The sequence below is a fragment of the Phoenix dactylifera genome, chromosome 12 (genome assembly GCF_009389715.1).
Source record: "Phoenix dactylifera cultivar Barhee BC4 chromosome 12, palm_55x_up_171113_PBpolish2nd_filt_p, whole genome shotgun sequence".
In the NCBI taxonomy this organism is placed as follows: Eukaryota; Viridiplantae; Streptophyta; class Magnoliopsida; order Arecales; family Arecaceae; genus Phoenix; species Phoenix dactylifera.
The window spans coordinates 9,202,698-9,222,085 of NC_052403.1; the positions used below are offsets into that span (position 1 = coordinate 9,202,698).

Below are 19,388 nucleotides of genomic sequence, written 5' to 3' on the forward strand. Positions count from 1 at the left end.
CTAGAAATATTGTACACATCAAAGAACCTAGCTGTTCTTCTAAGAAAAGGGTGTTGAGGTTTTTTGCTTCTTGAATGATAGTTAAATTGACCTCTCAAGCACTTGGTAATGACCTGAGAATTTTTCTAACCAAATCATTATTATTATAAGATTTGCCAAAACTTTTACTGGTAACATAGTTTTTTCCATTTCAAAGTCATGTTCATATAGCAGTGGATGAGTTTGAGATGCATAAAGATGCAAGAGTCGACCATGTTCCATCTAGAGAAAAGTTCAAAATAATTGTACTTTTTTTGAATTGATCTCTCTGAGGTTAGTTCCTTTGAGTGCTAGGATGCCACACTGACATGGAAGCCATATGTATGACATGAATCTAGCTAGATGTATCGCACTAACGACCACTATTAATTCTGATGTGCAACATAGGTCATATTGTTGGATGACATGAATCTAGTTAGGTATATCCCACTAAGGACTACTATTCTGATGTGTAACATAAGTCCTATTGCTAGCTAAGAACTCAGTACTCACTAACATTGGGATATATGTCACACCATGAAGCTATCATCTGACCGATCACATGATATGGCCACATGAATCTTAGAGCAATGTCCTAAAGACCATGCAAGGCTTAAGATGAACAAATTTCTAATAATTTCATACTTTTAAATCTATAGTTAATAGCCAAAAAATCTAACTAGATAAATCCACCAGAATCAAATAACTAAACTTATTCAATTACAAAGTATTCAAAAACTCATTTGGCATCTAAAAATAAACTAACTATCTAAAAACTCCATCACTCGAACTCAACGTCCAACACATCCGAAACTACGAATTCTGTAACTTTGGAAAAAAAAAAGAAATATAAGAAATGGATATAAGCTTTCCAACCCAATAACAATTTTCACACACACCTCTTTATAATGATAATAAATAAGATATAATCAAATAATTATTAATTATATAAATTTCATACTACAAAATACCATAATCATAAAATGTGGATAACAAATACACATCTTTTAGTATAATAAATCACATCAAATAATTATCTTAAATTAGTATACATCGAATCCAATAATATTTAGGTTCTCGGCTCTGTACTACCACAACCATATTTCTGGCTCGTAGCAAGGCATCAATAATACTATATTTTTGCCTCGTGGCGGGGCATCAACAATACCACATTTTTGGTCTATGGTGGGGCATCAACAAGCACCATATTTTTGGCTATGGCAGAGCATCAACAACATGACTAGTCCAAAGGATTACAACCAACTATATAGATATATAATTCAATTACATGTTTGTTAAGTAAACATAATTCAAATTATACTCTATTGCAAAAATTCGATACATGCATGTACCAAGTCTACGCAAACCAAAATCAATAATGTATGATGTATGAGTTCATAAAAAAACTACATATACTTAATAGATAAGTATATAATAAGCAATTATCATATACTACACAAAGTAAAATACTAATGCGCAAAATAGCTTATATATTTAGGTAATTAATATCCAAAAATTCTCACCTCTACTAGTGACAAGCTTAACTCAGTCCACACCTCGATTTAAGAACTAGGGTTTGCAATATCCTGCCCAGTACTTTCTTGTCTACATAGCTGCTTCCCTATAGAGTTAAATCCAAACATTAAAACCATAAAATGGATGATCGATAGTCTGGTACTCTCTACTGGGTCACCAAGGGTTCACTACTAATTCTCCTAAGTTCCTTCACTCCAGCCCTCGAATCGACTAGAGAGAGAAAGAAAGAGAGAGGTGAGAGAAAGAGAGAGAAAACAAGAAGGGCTCTCTCTTTCTTTCTCAAAATGGAAGGAAGGTGAGAAAGGACTCTTGGATTGGGCAACTAGAGGAGGGCGACCCATGGTGGTGGTGGTTGTGGCAGCAACCTGCAGCGGCGACCAAAACGTGGCCATGCCCGGCGACGATAGCCGATCTGGCAAAAAGAAGAAGAAAAGAGAAACAAGGGAGATCCTGTTCCACAAAATCCGACGACTCGCTAGCTCCAACCAAAGCGATGATGATGACTAGAAGACCCGAAAGGAGGGGAGAAGAAGAGCTTAGGTTCTTTATCTAAGCAACCGGATCAATGGAGAAACCCAAAGAAATCTCCATGGAAGATCTAGAGATTGTGACTCAAAATCCAGGGATTTCCAGGATGGATGCTAGAGAGAAGAGGAGTAAGGAAGCGAGGAGTAAGGAAGGAAGTTCGGCGTCCACTGCTCGACGATCTCCTTCCAAGAGTCTACTTCTCCCTCCCGTCTCATGTGCGTCATGCGAGTTCCACCTCATGCTTGGGGTGGCAAGCCCAAATCATGACCGGGCTGGTCAATGGGCTGATATGATTTAGCCATTTGATGTACCATCTTGCTTTACAATTAGGAGTTGAGAAGTGGATATATGGTAGGCTATCAAGCCATGTCAGGAAGGCCAATTGATATGCAACCATTGCATTGGCGGAGACTATTGACATGGCTTAAGGGCACCACCTCTTCTATTAATGAGAGATAACTAACACATATAAATAGGAAAGTTCATTGGTCATGGATGATATAATTGAGTTAAATTCATTGTGCTATCCCCCATGTCGGAGGGATGTCTTATTATTTTGGATTATTATTTAAAACATCTCATAGCAATAGCAACTTAGAACCATATACATTCACAAACTTTTCATTGTCAGATTAAGTGAAGTACACTCTGTGAGATACATGCTTCGAGCATGACTGCAAAATATACCCACCATATTTCCCTCCAGAAAAAAAAAAGGAAAAAAAAAGGGTCTCCTAATTTAGAGTTGAAGGGAGTTTTCACTTGACACTGGACCTGTCCCACAACCTTACATATTTCATAGACCATCATGCAAAGATTGCAAGAATTAAAAAAGTATACCAATGAAAAATTCTTTCTACATGAATCTATAAATCCATTTTACCTTTTACTCTTTTCAAGAAAAAAAAAGTGGATATTTACTTTTCTCAGAGTACCACCAAGAACACATTCCAATCTTTTGCTAGCTCATTTGTACCCCAAGCAAAGGGGCATCCCAGTGCCTGCCAAAGAACACCACATCCCAAGGACAGGTGTATGGGTGGAGGTAAAAGCGTACCAAGCATTATGTCTCCAGCTATAACGGCTGCCAGGCCCCTGCTGTTCTGCAACCATTTTCCCCCACAGATGCTTTTGAAAGGCATTCTGACCCCAAAGAGATGAGGCTGCTGCCACATGAGACCATAAGGGGATCACATGTAGCTCTTCCACCAACATTTGTCTGTTTGAGTTGGAGACAGGCCATGTCAGATACAAGGACTTTTTCAAGCGACACCCATGTATCTTTATTCTTTTGGATAACTGTAAGCAGATACAGTGGTACCTACAAGAGATGATGCCTCATTTGTTAGTGCCTCTTCTCAGGAAAACATGCAATTGAGTTGCTCAGGGTTGATGGCAGTCAACCCTATCTTGCAAAAATTCTCTATTGAAGTGTGGTGGCATGAATGAGCTAAGTTAAGCGTCTCCTACTGAAAGATAAAAGGGACCTTTTATTCTAGGAGTGCTAATTTAGATAAGTTATTTTACTCTAATGCTCCTTTAGTATCGCCAAGCCTATGCGTTGTTTTCATATAATTCGAGTGTCAACTTGTCAAGATGGACCCTCTGAGATGGTCCAAAGCTTTTAAGAAGCTTTTAAACCTTCCACATTTTGATTGGGTTATTGAATTATGAAGACTTCAGGGATCATTAATGACCAGAGAAAAATAATATCTAAGGTCCTCACTAGCAAATTAGATACCTTGCATATGTTGTCCAAAAGGGACCAAGGGGCAGCGTATTCTATACTCTTTTTCACTCTGCATAGGTAATGAAAGATATAAGCAAGAGCTATTTGCTTTCAAAGTTGACACGGAAAATGCACTTCATAGAGGGTATCAGCCATTGCAAACTCTGCTCCTTGATCATTGGATGTACAGCTTACATCCATTTGATCTTATAGAAGGCAATCCTCTTTTGCCCTAACTCCTTTACTGTTGATCGAAGTGACCGTATCTTGCTTATTTAATGCAGATTTAGCAAAGAAAATTCTCATCCGAAGGTCATCAGGTGATGCTTCTGAATTGTTCTACTTTTTACAGAAGCAACATGTTTGTGGATAACCACACAAAGGTCTCCCATTGCTATTGCTAGTGCTGCAAAAGCTTCAAGTCAACCAATGAATCAATGGACCCAATCCAATTCTTTTGGATATGTAGGTTGACTCAGGATCTAAATTATGAGCTCTTTGGATAATCAGGTTGGATCTACACCTGACTTTTCCTTGCTCGCTCAGCGCAAACTGCCTTCGGGGCTAATTGGATCTAAAATGGATCAAGTATTGGATGGCCTGAGCTTACCCCACCTAATCCAGTCCAATTTAACCAAAAAAATTTATTTCAGAATATATTCACCCAAAAATTTGATGACTGAACTCGCGAAACCACCTGCAACCCTGCATCCGTACCTTGCATGATGAATAGAACCTTAGATCAATACCTGGAATAGCTATCTGAAGTACAATTTGTGAGACAAACCACCATGCACCCCTGATATTACGTATATAGAGAGGATTTATTTGCCACAGTGGCATAATTCACAGTCTGTTTAATCACTAATGACTGGTTCAACTTCCCATCGTCACAGTAGGCTCTGGCCATAAGCCGAACTTTAGTTGAGCAGTTTCATACTTACGAAGTCTCACAAAAGTCTCAGATCCAGCTAGCTTTGGCACAAATTGAATCGAGTTAGAGATGGTTAGGACTGTGGTTTAACCTCAGAACAGATCACAGCAAAGAAATTAATGGAACGCAAATGCTTCTTTAGAAATTAAATATGTTTTTTTAACTATATCTGAAACCTGTGAAAGCACAGTTCTGAAAAATTATCAAGCTCTATAAGATGCAACAAAGATAAAAGCACAGACCAAAATTTGCATCAGAATAGGCAACTGCATCTGTCCCCACACAGCATCTTCTATCTAGTCCTTCCTGTTTGTTATAAAAAAAAAAAAAAAACGTTAACCATTTAGCAGTATTTCAGTCAAATCACATAGTCCAAGCAAAACAAATCATTATCATGTGGGGAACATGCACAATTAGCTTAGGGCTTGTATCGAGTGCCAGCTACAATCCATTTGATATCCCCCACAGGACCAAGATTTATCTAAGCAGAAAAGGTCAAGGGAGAAGCAGAGAGATTTGAAAAGCTTAGGCCATTAATCCTAAGAACAATATGTTTCCACGATAGTACAGTACAATTCATCTAACAGGAAATTTTTAATGAGCACAGATCCTCCTGTAAGAGGGTGGAGCAGGGTGCTATCCCCAGGTGACGCGTGCCCGATTGGTCCGTGCGCAAGCCCCCAAGTGCTGAATGTGCTGGCACGATGCAGTGGCCAGTAAAGGCCTGCAGCCACACGGGTGCAGCATGCAAACCAATCCCACATGCATCATTTTAATGATCCCAAGAGTCTAGGATCACAGCATTAGCAGCCTCTGCAATACCATGTCCCATCATCTCCTGCCTCAGTGACTCACCCCCGTGCAGCAGTTATCTCCTGAATACAACACGAGCAGCTGCAAAGCCCTTTTACTATGTTATCCTGATCTTGTACCTTGAATCATATGTAAGTTCAAATATTTACCAAGACTTCATTGCAGTGTGGTAATGATTATTTAACAGACAAGGAAGGTTTCCTTGATTTCCAAATTGAATGTTCAATATCGGGTCGACCTCAGACTTCACATAATAATATCAATATAAGAAACCAAAATATTTTTGCATGGTTTCAGGACAAGCGTGGTGCCATTACTGAAAAAACAGTTGTTTCAATTAGAAAAGGTGTTGGTGCCAAAGAGTTACTTGTAAAGATCTTCCATGGTGTTCTTCAGTTTTGTGGCATCAGCACCAACAATTTCTGCAGCCTTTTGACCATTTTGAAAGAAGTGAAAAGTAGGCTGCATAAGAAACAACTTTCAGTAGACAAATCTAAATAACATGCACAAAAGATGTCTAGGAGAACCGAACAGCCGATGAAGTCTTGGCTCTAGAGACTAACATCCAAATTACATTGAATATAAGAATGAGTTTCATTATATCGCAAAAGGAAAGGTAATCGAAAGAAAAACTACTATCTATTTAATATGGGAATCATATTGTAAAAAATTATGAACAACTTGGAGAAACATGACTTCATCCTATGTTATTTGTCCTCAACTTCTTGCAGAAGTGACATTTTTTACCCTTTTTTCATTGTTCAGCCGAGGCTAGAGTACTAATTACATCTTTGAAAGCTTCCTCCTAAATCTTGATAAGCCATTTGCAACAACTCCAATGGAAAAAAAAAAGTCCCATAGAACTTATTGCACCTTGCCTTGTTAGTCAGCCAGTCAGTGGCCTCATCCTTCCCGATGAATATAACTGTAAGTCTTCACAGGCTTCCATGCAAGTCTGTTCTAGCAATAACCATTATTTCTGATTGTCTTTTGGCAACAATATGCCATTTGTGAAGGTTTAACAAGAACCCAGAACTTGTTAAAGGCTTAAGCAATAAATGGAAGGTAGACTCATGACTCATATGGCAAGACGAATGGTTAATTTGGACATCCAATTTAAAGCGAATGGTTATATACGACGATGATGTTTTACCTGTTTGCTTCGATTTGAATTTGTAAATGGAGTCAAACTGTCCAACAGTTATTGTTGCCTGAGATCAAATCAACAAATTTTCTATCTTCTAGCAAACAACTGATTTACTCGCTTCCGCTCTCTGTAATTTTTTCCTCAATCATTATCAACTTTCATAATTACTTTCATTTTAAAGAATTAGCTTTTGGTAATCCATGTTACAGATTCTCTATCTATAAACCCAAACATGGAGTTACATCCCATTCTGAGGCCAATAGCAAGGAAAGGTCAGTTGAACTTGCCATAATCTCCCATGTCAATCTCATTGACCAAGTTTTGGTTAGGTAACATCTTCCATGTATATAACCTGTTCTACTACTTTCAGCTAATTAACTGAAGTGTCTGTCTGTACTTAGTGAGAGCTAAGAGGATCACTTGAATAAGTGTTTCTTTGGAGAGAGATGATGACCATGGAATCGTATTAAAGTTCCAATGGACTCTTGCACTTTTTAATCATATAATTTTTGGAAAGACTGAAAATCCTTCTAAGTGTATCTTAACTAAGCTAGCTTTGACACTCCAGATCTGTAGAATCCACCTTTTAGCATCAAAGCTGATAACTCGGTCAATTTTTTCTGCAAGCAACAAGTATTAAAGAACCACATATCCCCACTGTGTTCCTTGGTGCTAGAAAGAAGCAATGCAAGATGAAGTCTAAGACATTTCAAATCCAAAGATATCACTGATTGTATTACATGGTGACACACAAGCACAGGAATTCTGCCAACTGGTTACTGAAGCTAGTTTTTACCACATTTAAACTTTTGATGCATTTGTGACCATGTGACTACTTCCCAATTACCCTTGTGCACTTCAATCATAGCTGGAGAACATTTTTATTCATAGTGACTGCTGAGCATAAAGTTGAACAGAACCTCCCAGAAACCTAGTCAATGCCAACAAAAGAAAACATGTTCTCAAAACTAATAGGGCTTTTATGATTTAAAACAAAATACACAAATACAAATTTTACTTCCTAAACCAACATAGTCTTTAATTTCTCTTCGCTTTGAAAAAGATATTCTTTGTTAGTATTGCAATTTAAGTATTTATAGAAGAGTCATGGTTTAGTGTTGTCCTTGACACCTTCTTTTCACATTTTTGCATATGCTGACTAGAAAAATGAATTAGAACTGTCTTCTGTTATTAGTCATTTTATATTTATAGCTCATGTCTAATTACCTAGTGCTCCTGCAATCACTGCAGTGAGAGTTGCAAATTTTACAGTTACCAGCATTGCTACTACCGCTACTATAATATTTGGTCTCAGAGTATGTTTCTTCGAGAGTCTGCTAGACTCTATGATCAAATGCAATGGCATATAGAACTCCTTTAAAGTCAAAATTTCACAACTGCAATAAACATGCCAAGATTAATCATCATTTCTTAGAAGTTTGATGCACATGGAAGCAGTGCTTCAGAATTTTCTGTCAGGATCCACAACTTGATGTCCTCATTAAGTCAATAGCACAACACAACCGTGAAAATTATTATGATCAATCCATCCTTCTCATGCATGGATATTTTAAATGGCTATGTAGAAATAATGAAAGTTTTGCAGGTGCTATCTTGCCCCAGAATTGCTAGAGGAAAATGAGAAATTAAGCTTGTCTACTGTTAACTTCTCTGAGGGAAAACTGTATCATTCTTGTCCAAGCGATATGCTCCCATACTACTCAAAACCAAGGATTCAAAATACCAGGCATACCAGCCGGTACCAGCCCGTACATACCATATTATCCAAGAATAGGTACCTGGTAAATCCTCAGGGCTAAATCATGTATGCACCAACCCAAATCAACCACGAATCACAGTACATACTGTACCAGACAGTAGCTGCCAGAGATTTGTATCTCCATTTTTAAATCCTTGCTAAAACATTGCATAGATTATCTCTATTGAAGTAGTTATAACAAGATGTTGCATCAGAATAACTAGATAAGCAAAAATTATAAGATGCATAGAATTGTGAAATGATACTGCCAGTAACTTTGAATGATGCATTTATCTATTCTTAATATAAGAATCACAATTCAACATAGTATTGCACAAAACATACCACTGAGTAAATCTTTAGCTTGCTTAGCATGCCCCCGAGGCCCTCCTGAAAAGAGAGCATCATTGTTTTAACAAGAACTTTATGACCATAAAGCAATAGTATAATTGATGTAGAAAGAGAGGCACACAAAAATGAGAAAGTAATGAATATATGCGCTTAAAATACACCGACGGAGATTAACAAAGCTCAATAAGTGCATTAATCAAGTTTCAACTAATCAACCAAACTACCAAAGTAAAATGAGTTGGCTTCTGCTAACTTCTTCGCTTATGCTGAGCAAAGATATCAACCAAGATAGATATCGACCAAGCAGCATAATCAGGTATATTTGGGCTTCCATAAATAAAACACCCGAACTGAACAAGCAGTATTTATGGAAGAAATAAACAATAACAGAATACAAGAAATATTGGATGTTGACGATTTAATTAGTGAGCACTTCACAGCATAGAGTTTATCTTTTTCTAACGGTAAGTTGCACCAACTCACCAAGTAACATGAAAAATAGAAAAATGGGAGCATTAGATAAACTAGGGTATGCACTTGGTACTTGGTCAGACATTTTTGCAGAACATGTCTATGCATGGATGGGGACAGGCAGTTAAAGGATGACTTGAAAGAGCAAATAACAAGCATATCTTGATCCCTAGACACTTTCTTTTGTACTGCCATTGGTAAAAAAAAAAAAGGTTTGAAAAACCAGTTGATTTGATGCAAGTCGCTCAGTACATACCATACCAATCCTAAAACAGTACAGAGGGTCTCAGTTCAGGAAAATACCAACCCTGAATCAAATGATCTGTGGCAGATCATCACCCCATACCGAGTCTGAGCTGATGCCCAAACTGAGCAATACCGCTTGGTACTGCTTGAGAATGGTTTTTAGTGGGGAAAAAAGCTTGTTCTTCACCATTTGTATATGAAAACAAGCAAAGGAAAATCCTAGGAACATCATATGCCTATCTTAGTAGGATTCAACATTGGATTATTGAAGATCGGGGCTAAAAAAAACATGTTTTCTGTTTGAATTTTGGACCAAGTAAAGAAACAGCAAATCAAGTTGTAAAGCAAATAGAAATTAAGGAATTTAATCCAGAATTAGGTACTAATCAGTTCCTTGTTAGATTTTTAACTCGATACAATAGAGAGATCATGCTAATCTAAGGATTGCACTGATTGTCTGTTCTTGAAGAAGAGGAGAAAATTGAAATACGTACTATATTTCTACAAAACTTTATCTTATATAAAATGTCCCCTTAAAAACCTTGATGCTATACATAGTTGCTCATTGTGTTACAAATATGTATGTTTTAAATCTTTATTTTCGATTCCAAGTTATGTGATCTTATGCGATAAATATAATATCATTGACTTCAGCACAGACAGAAGACCATGGCTAGGGCACTTAAATTTACACTCCTGTCTTATTTCTTGAAAAAATGGATAACATCAAGCCCAGAAAAGATGACATAGAGGCTAAAACCATATTTGGTTCAGCCAAAATTGTTGTATCAGGGGTGTTCAGGACAAATCTATATGTACTCACTGATACCATTTGACAAGACAATCTTCGATATGGGTTTGATCCTTGATATTCCAAACACGAAGAGAGTTTAATCGAATGGACAAATAGGGTTATAAAAGAGCACAGAATCAATCTTACACCCCAAAACTATGAAAAGAAAAAACTAGGGTGAATCAGAAGGCTCATTACTAGCAAACTAGATGTGGAAGCTTTTATAAATAGGATGATGTGGATAGCATAAAGAACTAAGTATCAAATACTAATTTAGGAGTTCTAAGGAGTAGAGGAAAAAGACCAACTAAGAACGAAGGAGATTAAGGGAGTCATCATCACCATCTGATGTGATAGTCCATGACCCAACAACCCAGCCCGATAACCTGATCGGAAAGAAGCATGTTCAGGTTTGGCAACAAAGAAGTTGGGTCATAAATAGGTCAACTTACCTATTTATTAAACTGGTTGGGTAGAGGTTAAGAGCCTAATCTATCTAACCTGATATAACCCTTTTAATAACTGGGTTGTATTGACATGATTATGATCCAGGCCATTTAAAACTTATTTAGGGATAAAGGATCTGGGGCAGCCTTCGAATGAGTCCAGCCTTTCTTACATTCACTCAGTATAATCTACCACACTCCACATCCCTCTAACTTGCCTCCTAATGCCTCCTTCAAAACCCAGATCTCCTGCTTTGTGCTGCCCCTTTTCTCGCTAAATACCAAGCACAAACCCTTCAAGAACCACTACCTCAATAATAAGAACATTTGTGAGGAGACAGTCCTCATTAATAGCTTCTCCGCCTAGTATGCCCCTTTCAACAATCTCCACCCCATTTATGTCAACCCCTTTAGAAGTGTTATTCCCTTAGTGAAACCGTCTCCAACAGCTGCTCTACTAGCCTCCTTGATGTACACCTCAACCTCACTGCCCTCAAGAAATTCTCAAGCTCCTATTGGCATGTCTTCTTCAATTGCTATGTTGGCTACACCACCCAAGCATCTAGAGCAAAGAGTGGTCCTCTGTGCAATCAGCATTGACAGCATCACCTCTCTCTCTTTTTTTTCTTTTTTTCTTTTTTTTTTGGCTAAACAAAAGGGGTAGGGGGGAGGAAGAGACAAGCCCACCCCCGCGTAGCAGCCCCCATTGGGCCCCCGCCCCACCTGGACAATGTTCGATGCAGGTAGACACCGATTTACTCATACCCTCCCCATCCGAAGGTGCGTACATCACACCTGGCACCACCAAAGCTACCAGTGGACCAATAAGCGCTCCTAGACCCCAAATCCAAGCAGTTTCACCACATTTTAATCGACGCGCGGGGCGATTCGAACTTGGAACCCTGCGGTTAGAAGACTACGCCCAGTTCCACTGAGCTACCACCTTGGTGGCCATCACCTCCCTCTTCAAGGGCAAGTCCAATCGCAAAAGCAATAGAAATCAATCAAATATGGATTTCTACTTAAGAGGAGAAGTGAGGGAGGGAGGACTCGAGATACATTGCTTGTATTCCATCAATTTCAAGGCTAGGGTTTGAGAGAAGGGATTTGAGAGCAAGAGAGAGAAGAGGGAGATAGCAAACGAATTGGGAGAATAGGTCATTGCATACTCGACTCCATTCAACCAATTTATTAGATGGGTTATGCACATTACAAATCGTGTTATTGGGTTTAAGTTTTGATATCTGACCCATTTATCAAAAAGATTGGGTTCAGGTTAACAATATTTTTTTCCGTGCCAACATCTTAATCCAACCCGACCTTAACCAAACCTAACCTATTGCCACCCTATCGCCATCAAAATTTGAGAACAATTATATAGTGTCTCCTGTAGAACCATCACAAGAGCATTATTTGAGACAAGGAAAATTCATTAAGAATTTTATTGCAACTCAACTATGTGGAGCGAAAGGATGGATGACCATATTTATAGGTCTCCAACACGCCCGTATACAGAAAATCTTCTGCTAGTAGGAATCCATCAATTAAAAACAAGATGAGAAAGCAACACTTAATCCCATCTTCCCTAGGCCTTTACATAATATCAACCCTTTTTTAAAATAGTTTTTTATTGCTAAAAAAATAGGAACTTCCTGGAGCCTGATACAAAGATGTTTAACCACTCCAATCCACAAACATAAATGACTATAAGAATTCCTCAACCCAACCTGTCAGCTACAATAGGACTTTAGAACAACTCAAATACATTTATTCCCACTTTCTTGTCCTTCATGTTTAATTAATTCCTTCCCCTTCTCTTTGATACTCTAAATTCTACTTCTCTTCCATTATTTTAACAGGTGAATAAACACATATCTCACATAAAGATATGGATCCAAATCCTGGAATCTTCAGTCAATAGCCACGTTTGATCAGACAGTGGATGACTATTCCAGCTGACAGGGTATTCATGATACCCACCATGTTTTTTCACAAAAAATTCACTTCTAACACATAAAAGTATTGTGCAAACTAGAACAGAAAGTAATCTGAATCCTTGCTTCTTGAAGTTCGTATCTTCAGCATGACCATTGTGCATGACTGAAACTTCATAAATGAATATAGAACTGGTGTTCAAGTATTCAAGCAATTGAAAAATATTAGAAGTAGAGAATACGTTTACAAAAAATTCAGATGGCCTCATATTTCTTAAATGTAGCTTTGGCATTAACCTTTTTAATCTCAACCACCTTACCATCATCGAACTCCACATCATGCATGCAGTCAACCATTTATTTGTTTCTCTCATAACTGTTCAACGGTTAGCTTCACTTCTACATGATGTCAGGCAATAGAATGAAAATGAAAATGCTTTCTCACTAAGTCTACATGTAGAAAAAAAGGAAACAAGTTCAAGGACTAACATACAGAAACACTTGGGAACAACCTGCTGTAACTAGGAAGGGACTACGAAATATAGGATCCAGGTTATTTGAATGGTTTGCTTACCCATTTCTGAAAACAGGACAGAACAGTTGTATAGTAATGATAGGAAGCACGTGTAAGGGCATAAAACTCTGTTTTTAAGTTCAGTCCAATGAACTACGACATCACAAAAAGAACTCTTAGGGCTTTGAAGTTAGAAATTAATTCTAGGGTTAATTTTTGATTAAGGTGAAGAGTTCCTTGTGGAAAGCGAACTTAGACAATAGATCTAGCAGTTCTAGAGGGCAACAAAATTAATTCTAGGGTTAATTTTTGAATGATGACCTCTAGAGTGAAGGGGTAGTTTAGCCATATCTTGAGATTGTTCTGAGAACACGACAGTGGAAAAGTCAGGTAAATAGGATCACACAAACATTATATTCTAGAATACAAAAACAAGCATTCAGGTTGTGCTTGGCCATCAGATACTTATCCTCTCTTGACATTGTCATGGACCTGCTGAATGAATTTTCACACTCTCTAGGAGTTAATCAAAGACACAGAAAATATATTTATCTACATATGTGCACATACATAAAAATATGTAGGTGTACACTTTATACATGTACATGCATGTATATGTATATGGAACCACAAATATGCCTAGCCATAAATGGTCAGATTTATATGCTACATGCTACAATTTGATGCAAATTCAAGCATAAATTACCAGCAAAAAATTATATTTTAAACATGACAGTTAAAAATTTTATTAGAAGAAATACGTGTATACACAATGGTGTGTAACAACCAAACAAAACATAATACCTTGATCGGCCAGTCCAAGGGCCTAACTGCAATTATGGAGATCAAATGATCGCCCAATTGATGCAAAGAAAAATCCTCGAGTTCCCTATAGATTTAACTGTGCAATGATAGAAAGTTGCATCAAGCTTATCACCCACGAAGCATGCATGTGCATTTTTCATGTATTTCTTTATCCTGCTCCTTACATCCTACAGAATTGTCCAGTGTAAGACGTGTACAACATGAACTAACTTTGTAAGCTGTAATGCATAGTCCATCTTCAATAGAATTCCTTGAGGGCTTTGGGCAACACCAAACAACTGCAAATCTCCCAACAGAATATTTTAGGAATGGACAATTGCTCTGCTACAGACACTACGAAAACATTGGACATGTTTATCAAAAAGGAACCCCTAAGTTGGAGCCTATCCACTGTGAGTATCTTGTCCACCGAAACCTATCATATTTATGCTTCAGGCATCACCAATATAGCAGAGGGAAAGTTGTTAATGTTAAAATGTCAAGACCAAAGGTAAACCTCATTACTTTAAAAGTTAAAACAACAATATCTGCACTATAGAATCTAGACCAGTAAGGAAGAAAATGACTTCCATTTTCAAAATGAACAATATGCTATATAAACAACACAAATTCAAGTTACCAGATCAATGTCAATCTTATATGTAGTGACATGTGGGAATTTCTGACTCATCTCTTCAATTATTGGAGATATAAACCTGCCTACAAAACAAAGACAACAAAAGAGTTAAACTTCAAGAAAATAATTAATATAATACACTTCACTTTGTGATAAAAAATGAGATTAGCATGATATAGAATATAATTTATGTAAAAACCTACAGCAGAAAACCATTCAGCACTATGCATGCATTCATGAGCCATGCAAGCTAATTATAGAAAAAGGATGATAGTACATTTCATGTAATACTTGAAGTCTTAAAAAAACAGAGCCTGACCTGAACATATTCTTAGTCTTCCCTAATGGGCAAAAGAACCAATACAATTTATAACCTATCAAAACTTCATTGTGTTTGCTTGAATTCTTGTCAAATATCTTTCATGATGGTCCCCTTTATGTTAGTCGACCACTTAGAACTATTCAAACATTTAAAATGTCAAATTGACAAATGTCATTAACTTATAATCATGAAACAAAAGACGGGACTTTTGCAGAAATGGCCCTAGCCACATGGATACACTCCAACTAGTGAATGTGCATTGCACGCTCAATAAATATGTGCATTCAGTATCAAAGTATGTACGTTGGCATAAAAATACATACACCCATTATGACTTATGTGCATTCACCATAAAAAATATGTGCATTCAACTCTTGCTCAAACATATGATCAGAGTGTACCCGCAAAGGCCATGGACAAAAGAACCTGAAAATTTTAAACCTGGGTCATTCTTGCGGTAAGATAGAAGTGGTCTGAATCTGCAAAAAGTAAACTAAAGTAGGTTGTTTTTGTAAAATCCCCACAAAGGAATAGAAGATGCCTACAGGATTTAGTATTGGAGCTAGCCTTTTTTTCTATCCCCACATTGTTTTTTCGAATTTTTGTTACCAATGTGATTAAGATTGGAATTTTCAATTTAATATCTCTAATACTTCCCAAAAAAATGATTATCTTATTGAAAGAAACATTAATTGTCAAACATAATTGATCCAATTGATTACTTTAGTATATTGATTTAAACAGTTCTGGTTAACTTGTAAATTTTTTATATAAGGACTAAGGACAATTGGACATTATAAGCAAAACCATTCTATGGAGTTAAGACAATAATGCTTGCATTGGTGTTCCACTTGACCATCAAAAGTACCAGCCTAAAAATCATCTTAATAACATGAATAAGAGCAAAATATCATCCAATCCATGTGTCTTATATCATGAATACCAAAAGATTTAAATATTGGATCTCCAACAGGCTCCAGCAAACATGAAAGATTATACTCCATATTCCCAATATTGACTTCAACATTATAAATGATCTAAATATATTTCAAGTTTCTACCTTATGCCACAGCGCATTACTACTCCAACATCAAGGTCACAACAAGCCTTCAAAACTCAAAGATCAAGATTCTTTTGTCCCTTTTTTTTTCAGTCCAAAAGCTTTGAACCCCAGCTCCTGTTTTCGAAACTGATAAAATTGGAATATAGTCTGAAATAGAAAAGATTCTAAAGACATTAAAAAATTGTTTTTCCAATCTTTGCCACCAAAATCCGTCGATCTTGATCATCTATAAAGTCTGACTTAGTAAAATAATTAGTTACATGTGTACCACCAACTAGCTCATATCTTCTAACAAAGACCTTGCTGTAGCATCATTTTACTTTTACAAATTTGGCCTCTTTTTCTTTAAACAAAACAAAAAGCACTCAAGTCAATACAAATTTAACAATCTCCCCTCCCCAATTCTATTGAAAAACTTACCTCGCATACAAGGATCATTGGGCCCATATAACTCAATGAAAGCCCAACTAGAATCCATCTACTACTTGGAAAACAAAAGTAGGAATTTTGTTCAATCAGACATTTACTAATGTTTTAAAACCTAGGCAGCTGTCTAGGCAGGATTTTCTAGGAGCCTTTCTTAATCTTTTGCATCATGTTTGAGCATGGAGGATGAAATCGGTCTATGAATTAGAATTAAATGTTAGTAAGTTGGCACCTCTATTGACTTACTATAACTTATTTGATATGTCTTAATTCATTTTTTTCATTATAAAAATTTTTTGGATTTCACTTGATTGTCTATTATTTTTAAATCTTCTGAATTTTACAATTCTGTGACCTTTGATGCCTACATAACACCAGGCAGGCCCTTAGCCACTTGTCCACCACCTACAGTCTTTAAAAACAATTATGCTCACAACTTTCCCACCCTGTTAACCACATTGGCAATACAAACCTTGCAAGTAAGAACACATGGCATGTTTGTGCATAGTGTCCAGTGAAACACAAACAGACCTCCAAAATCTCTAAATCGCAGAGAGAATGGCTTGTACATGCAAAACCCTACAATTTTTCTTCACTCATTCATAGTACTCCTCTGGTCATTTTGATCTAAAAGTATAAATACTGAAGTTTCTAATTACACTACTACTGCTTTCCCAAGAGCTTATACTTAAACATTTTTGAAAATCCTCTATAGCATAACCTCCATAAAGAATATAAGTCTATTCCAAAATGAGGTCATGCAAAAATACAGTTTGGGACTTTTTCATCCATATCTAAACATCTAATTTTGGATAACAATATATAATTTCTTATATTGGTTTGTGAATGCATCAAAACAAAAGATTTCATATTTTCATACAGAAATACACATGGTTGAACCTTGTCAGAAATTTCTTGAATGAAATCGATCTATTTCTTTTGAGATGCATGAGTTTAGACAAAATGAATTCCATTAAGATGTTGCTTCCAACAAAGCTGAGGTCTGTACCCGCTAACTCCAGCAAAGCCACACTTTTATGCAGATTCAGGGATTTTTTTTTATCGCACATTATTCTAAATCTGCATTAATCGCACTACTATTTCACCATGTGTTTGCACACCAGGGAAACCAAAAGCCACATTATTATATTTCAAATTTACATCTATATAGAGGTGGAGGGGGTGTGTGAAATTGAACAAGACATTGAAATGATTATGCACCTAATTTTAGCTGTTTGAATTTAATTTGTTGGATCCTTGAGTTGCCAAGTATTTTATTTGTTTTTATTTGATGACATATACAATTACTACATTCTAGACTCATTTGGTTTGCCAAAAAAAATTTCTCACTAGAATGTTTTTCCCAAGAAACTGATGCCTAGGTATATGATGCATGAAAAAGTGGTTTTTGCATGTTTGTTGATCACGGAAAAGTAACAAATTCCGGAGTGGTTTATGTTTGATTGAGCATTTACTTTTCTTAAAAAGTGATGTAAACTACCTAGTTATGTAAAATACCTCTTACCCCCTTAATAAAGAGAAAGACCTTATCCCATTTTATCTAAAAGCTTAAATATACTTTTAGAGAAAAATATACCCTAATTTTCAACCAGTGAGAATTGAATTTTTCCAACATCCCACGTGGATTTTCTTTTCCATGAAATATGAAAATCTTATTCCTATAGAAAAGCTACTTTTCCATCTCTCTCCTTTGAAAACTCCAACCAAACATAGGGCATTGCTCTATTTTCCTATTGAACAAACTTTGCACCCTCCTCTTCCCGTGAACCAAAAGAGTCCTCTATGCCTTTGCTCTGCGAAATATCATTTTAAGTTTCCATCTAGAGTAAGCCGCATAGTTCTGATTAGTTGATTGCAGTAACTGTTGAACGCATAACAAAAATTTATTTGATATGTCTTATAATATTATTTTGTTTCACATTTTGTTATCTTTTTTATAATGTTTGAAAATAATTTACTTTCATCTCATTTTTATCAAGAAACACCCAAAATTAGATGAAACACCAAATTTTTTGGCATAAGGAAAAAAAAATAAAGCTGTAGCATGCCTCAAATCCTACAACTTGAACTCGCATCCAGTTCTTTATGGGGATTCTCCCATTTCTTCCAAGGATTCACAATAGAGAAAACATAGCCAAAAGAAAAGTCAGAAGCCATGCACCCAAATCTCTAATTTCAATCATGATAAGTTCAAGAAGAATCTTACAAGGTCCGCACCAGACGGCCGTGAAGTAGAAAATCGCCGGCAATTTCTCATCTGGAACCAAATTACAATCTAAGTAAATTTACAATTTCCTCCCCTTAAAACAACAAAAAGCAAATCAAATAAAAACATAGAGACGCACAAAGAATCTACTGACCCTGAACCTTGGTGAGAGCGGTGTCCAACGCTTCCTCGGAGCCGATGAGAACAATGTTCGATGGACCTGCAAACCATTTCACAAAAGAATTCCCACACTAGAAGCAATAAGAAATGAAGAGAGAACAGGAGAATAAGAAGGAGAAGAAGACTACTCGAAGAGGAAGAGAAGGGCCGGCGAGAGAGGAAGAGAGCGTCGGAGGAGGGGCGGGAGGGGGGGAGGGTACGCGGGCGGGAGGCATTGGGAGGCGAGGGAAGGACTCCATGGCGGGAAAGGAGAGGAGGGTGGTTTTGGGCGGGGAGAGGGTTGGTGGAGAGGTGGGCGTGGAGAAGGGGGCGGAGGAGAGAAGAGCGTAGCAGAAGAATCCCTCGTCCCATCGCGTTTCTTCTTTCAACCGGGTGGGAAGGGTTTAAGTCGCAACTATATTCATATATTGTACATACACTGCCCAAAAAAAAAAGACCAGTGCCACTTGGGGCACGTTTGGTTGAAAAGAGGGAAGATATTAAAAATCTAATTTTTATTAAAAATATAAT

General features: G+C 37.0%; 1 protein-coding gene across 5 annotated transcripts; it reads right to left on the bottom strand.

The window, feature by feature from the left end:
- Positions 1-2,687: 2,687 nt before the first annotated feature.
- Positions 2,688-19,260, bottom strand: LOC103695969 (thioredoxin O, mitochondrial-like). Of its 5 annotated transcripts, none has more exons than XM_039132577.1 (8): positions 19,007-19,260; positions 18,853-18,918; positions 18,699-18,749; positions 14,664-14,743; positions 8,810-8,854; positions 7,577-7,636; positions 5,926-6,023; positions 2,688-4,782 (listed from the first exon to the last, which is right to left on the bottom strand). In XM_039132577.1, exons 1-8 carry the CDS (start codon positions 19,227-19,229, stop codon positions 4,773-4,775), a joined length of 633 nt encoding a protein of 210 aa, XP_038988505.1. In that variant the 5' UTR covers positions 19,230-19,260; the 3' UTR covers positions 2,688-4,772. The 5 variants fall into 5 exon arrangements, with proteins under 5 accessions (XP_038988505.1, XP_038988504.1, XP_008775652.1 ...); XM_039132576.1 differs by lacking the exon at positions 2,688-4,782 and adding an exon at positions 4,862-5,051; XM_039132575.1 differs by lacking the exon at positions 2,688-4,782 and adding an exon at positions 5,261-5,639.
- Positions 19,261-19,388: the final 128 nt, after the last annotated feature.

What these genes read in the sequence shown, in the direction of transcription:
- LOC103695969 (XM_039132575.1), bottom strand. Translation starts at nt 19,229, where the DNA reads ATGGGACGAGGGATTCTTCTGCTACGCTCTTCTCTCCTCCGCCCCCTT. An exon ending in GCCCTTCTCTTCCTCTTCGA is followed by an intron (nt 18,919 to 19,006) that starts GTAGTCTTCTTC and finishes AATGGTTTGCAG; the next exon opens with GTCCATCGAACATTGTTCTC. An exon ending in AGCTAAAGATTTACTCAGTG is followed by an intron (nt 7,637 to 8,809) that starts GTATGTTTTGTG and finishes GGCATTGACTAG; the next exon opens with GTTTCTGGGAGGTTCTGTTC.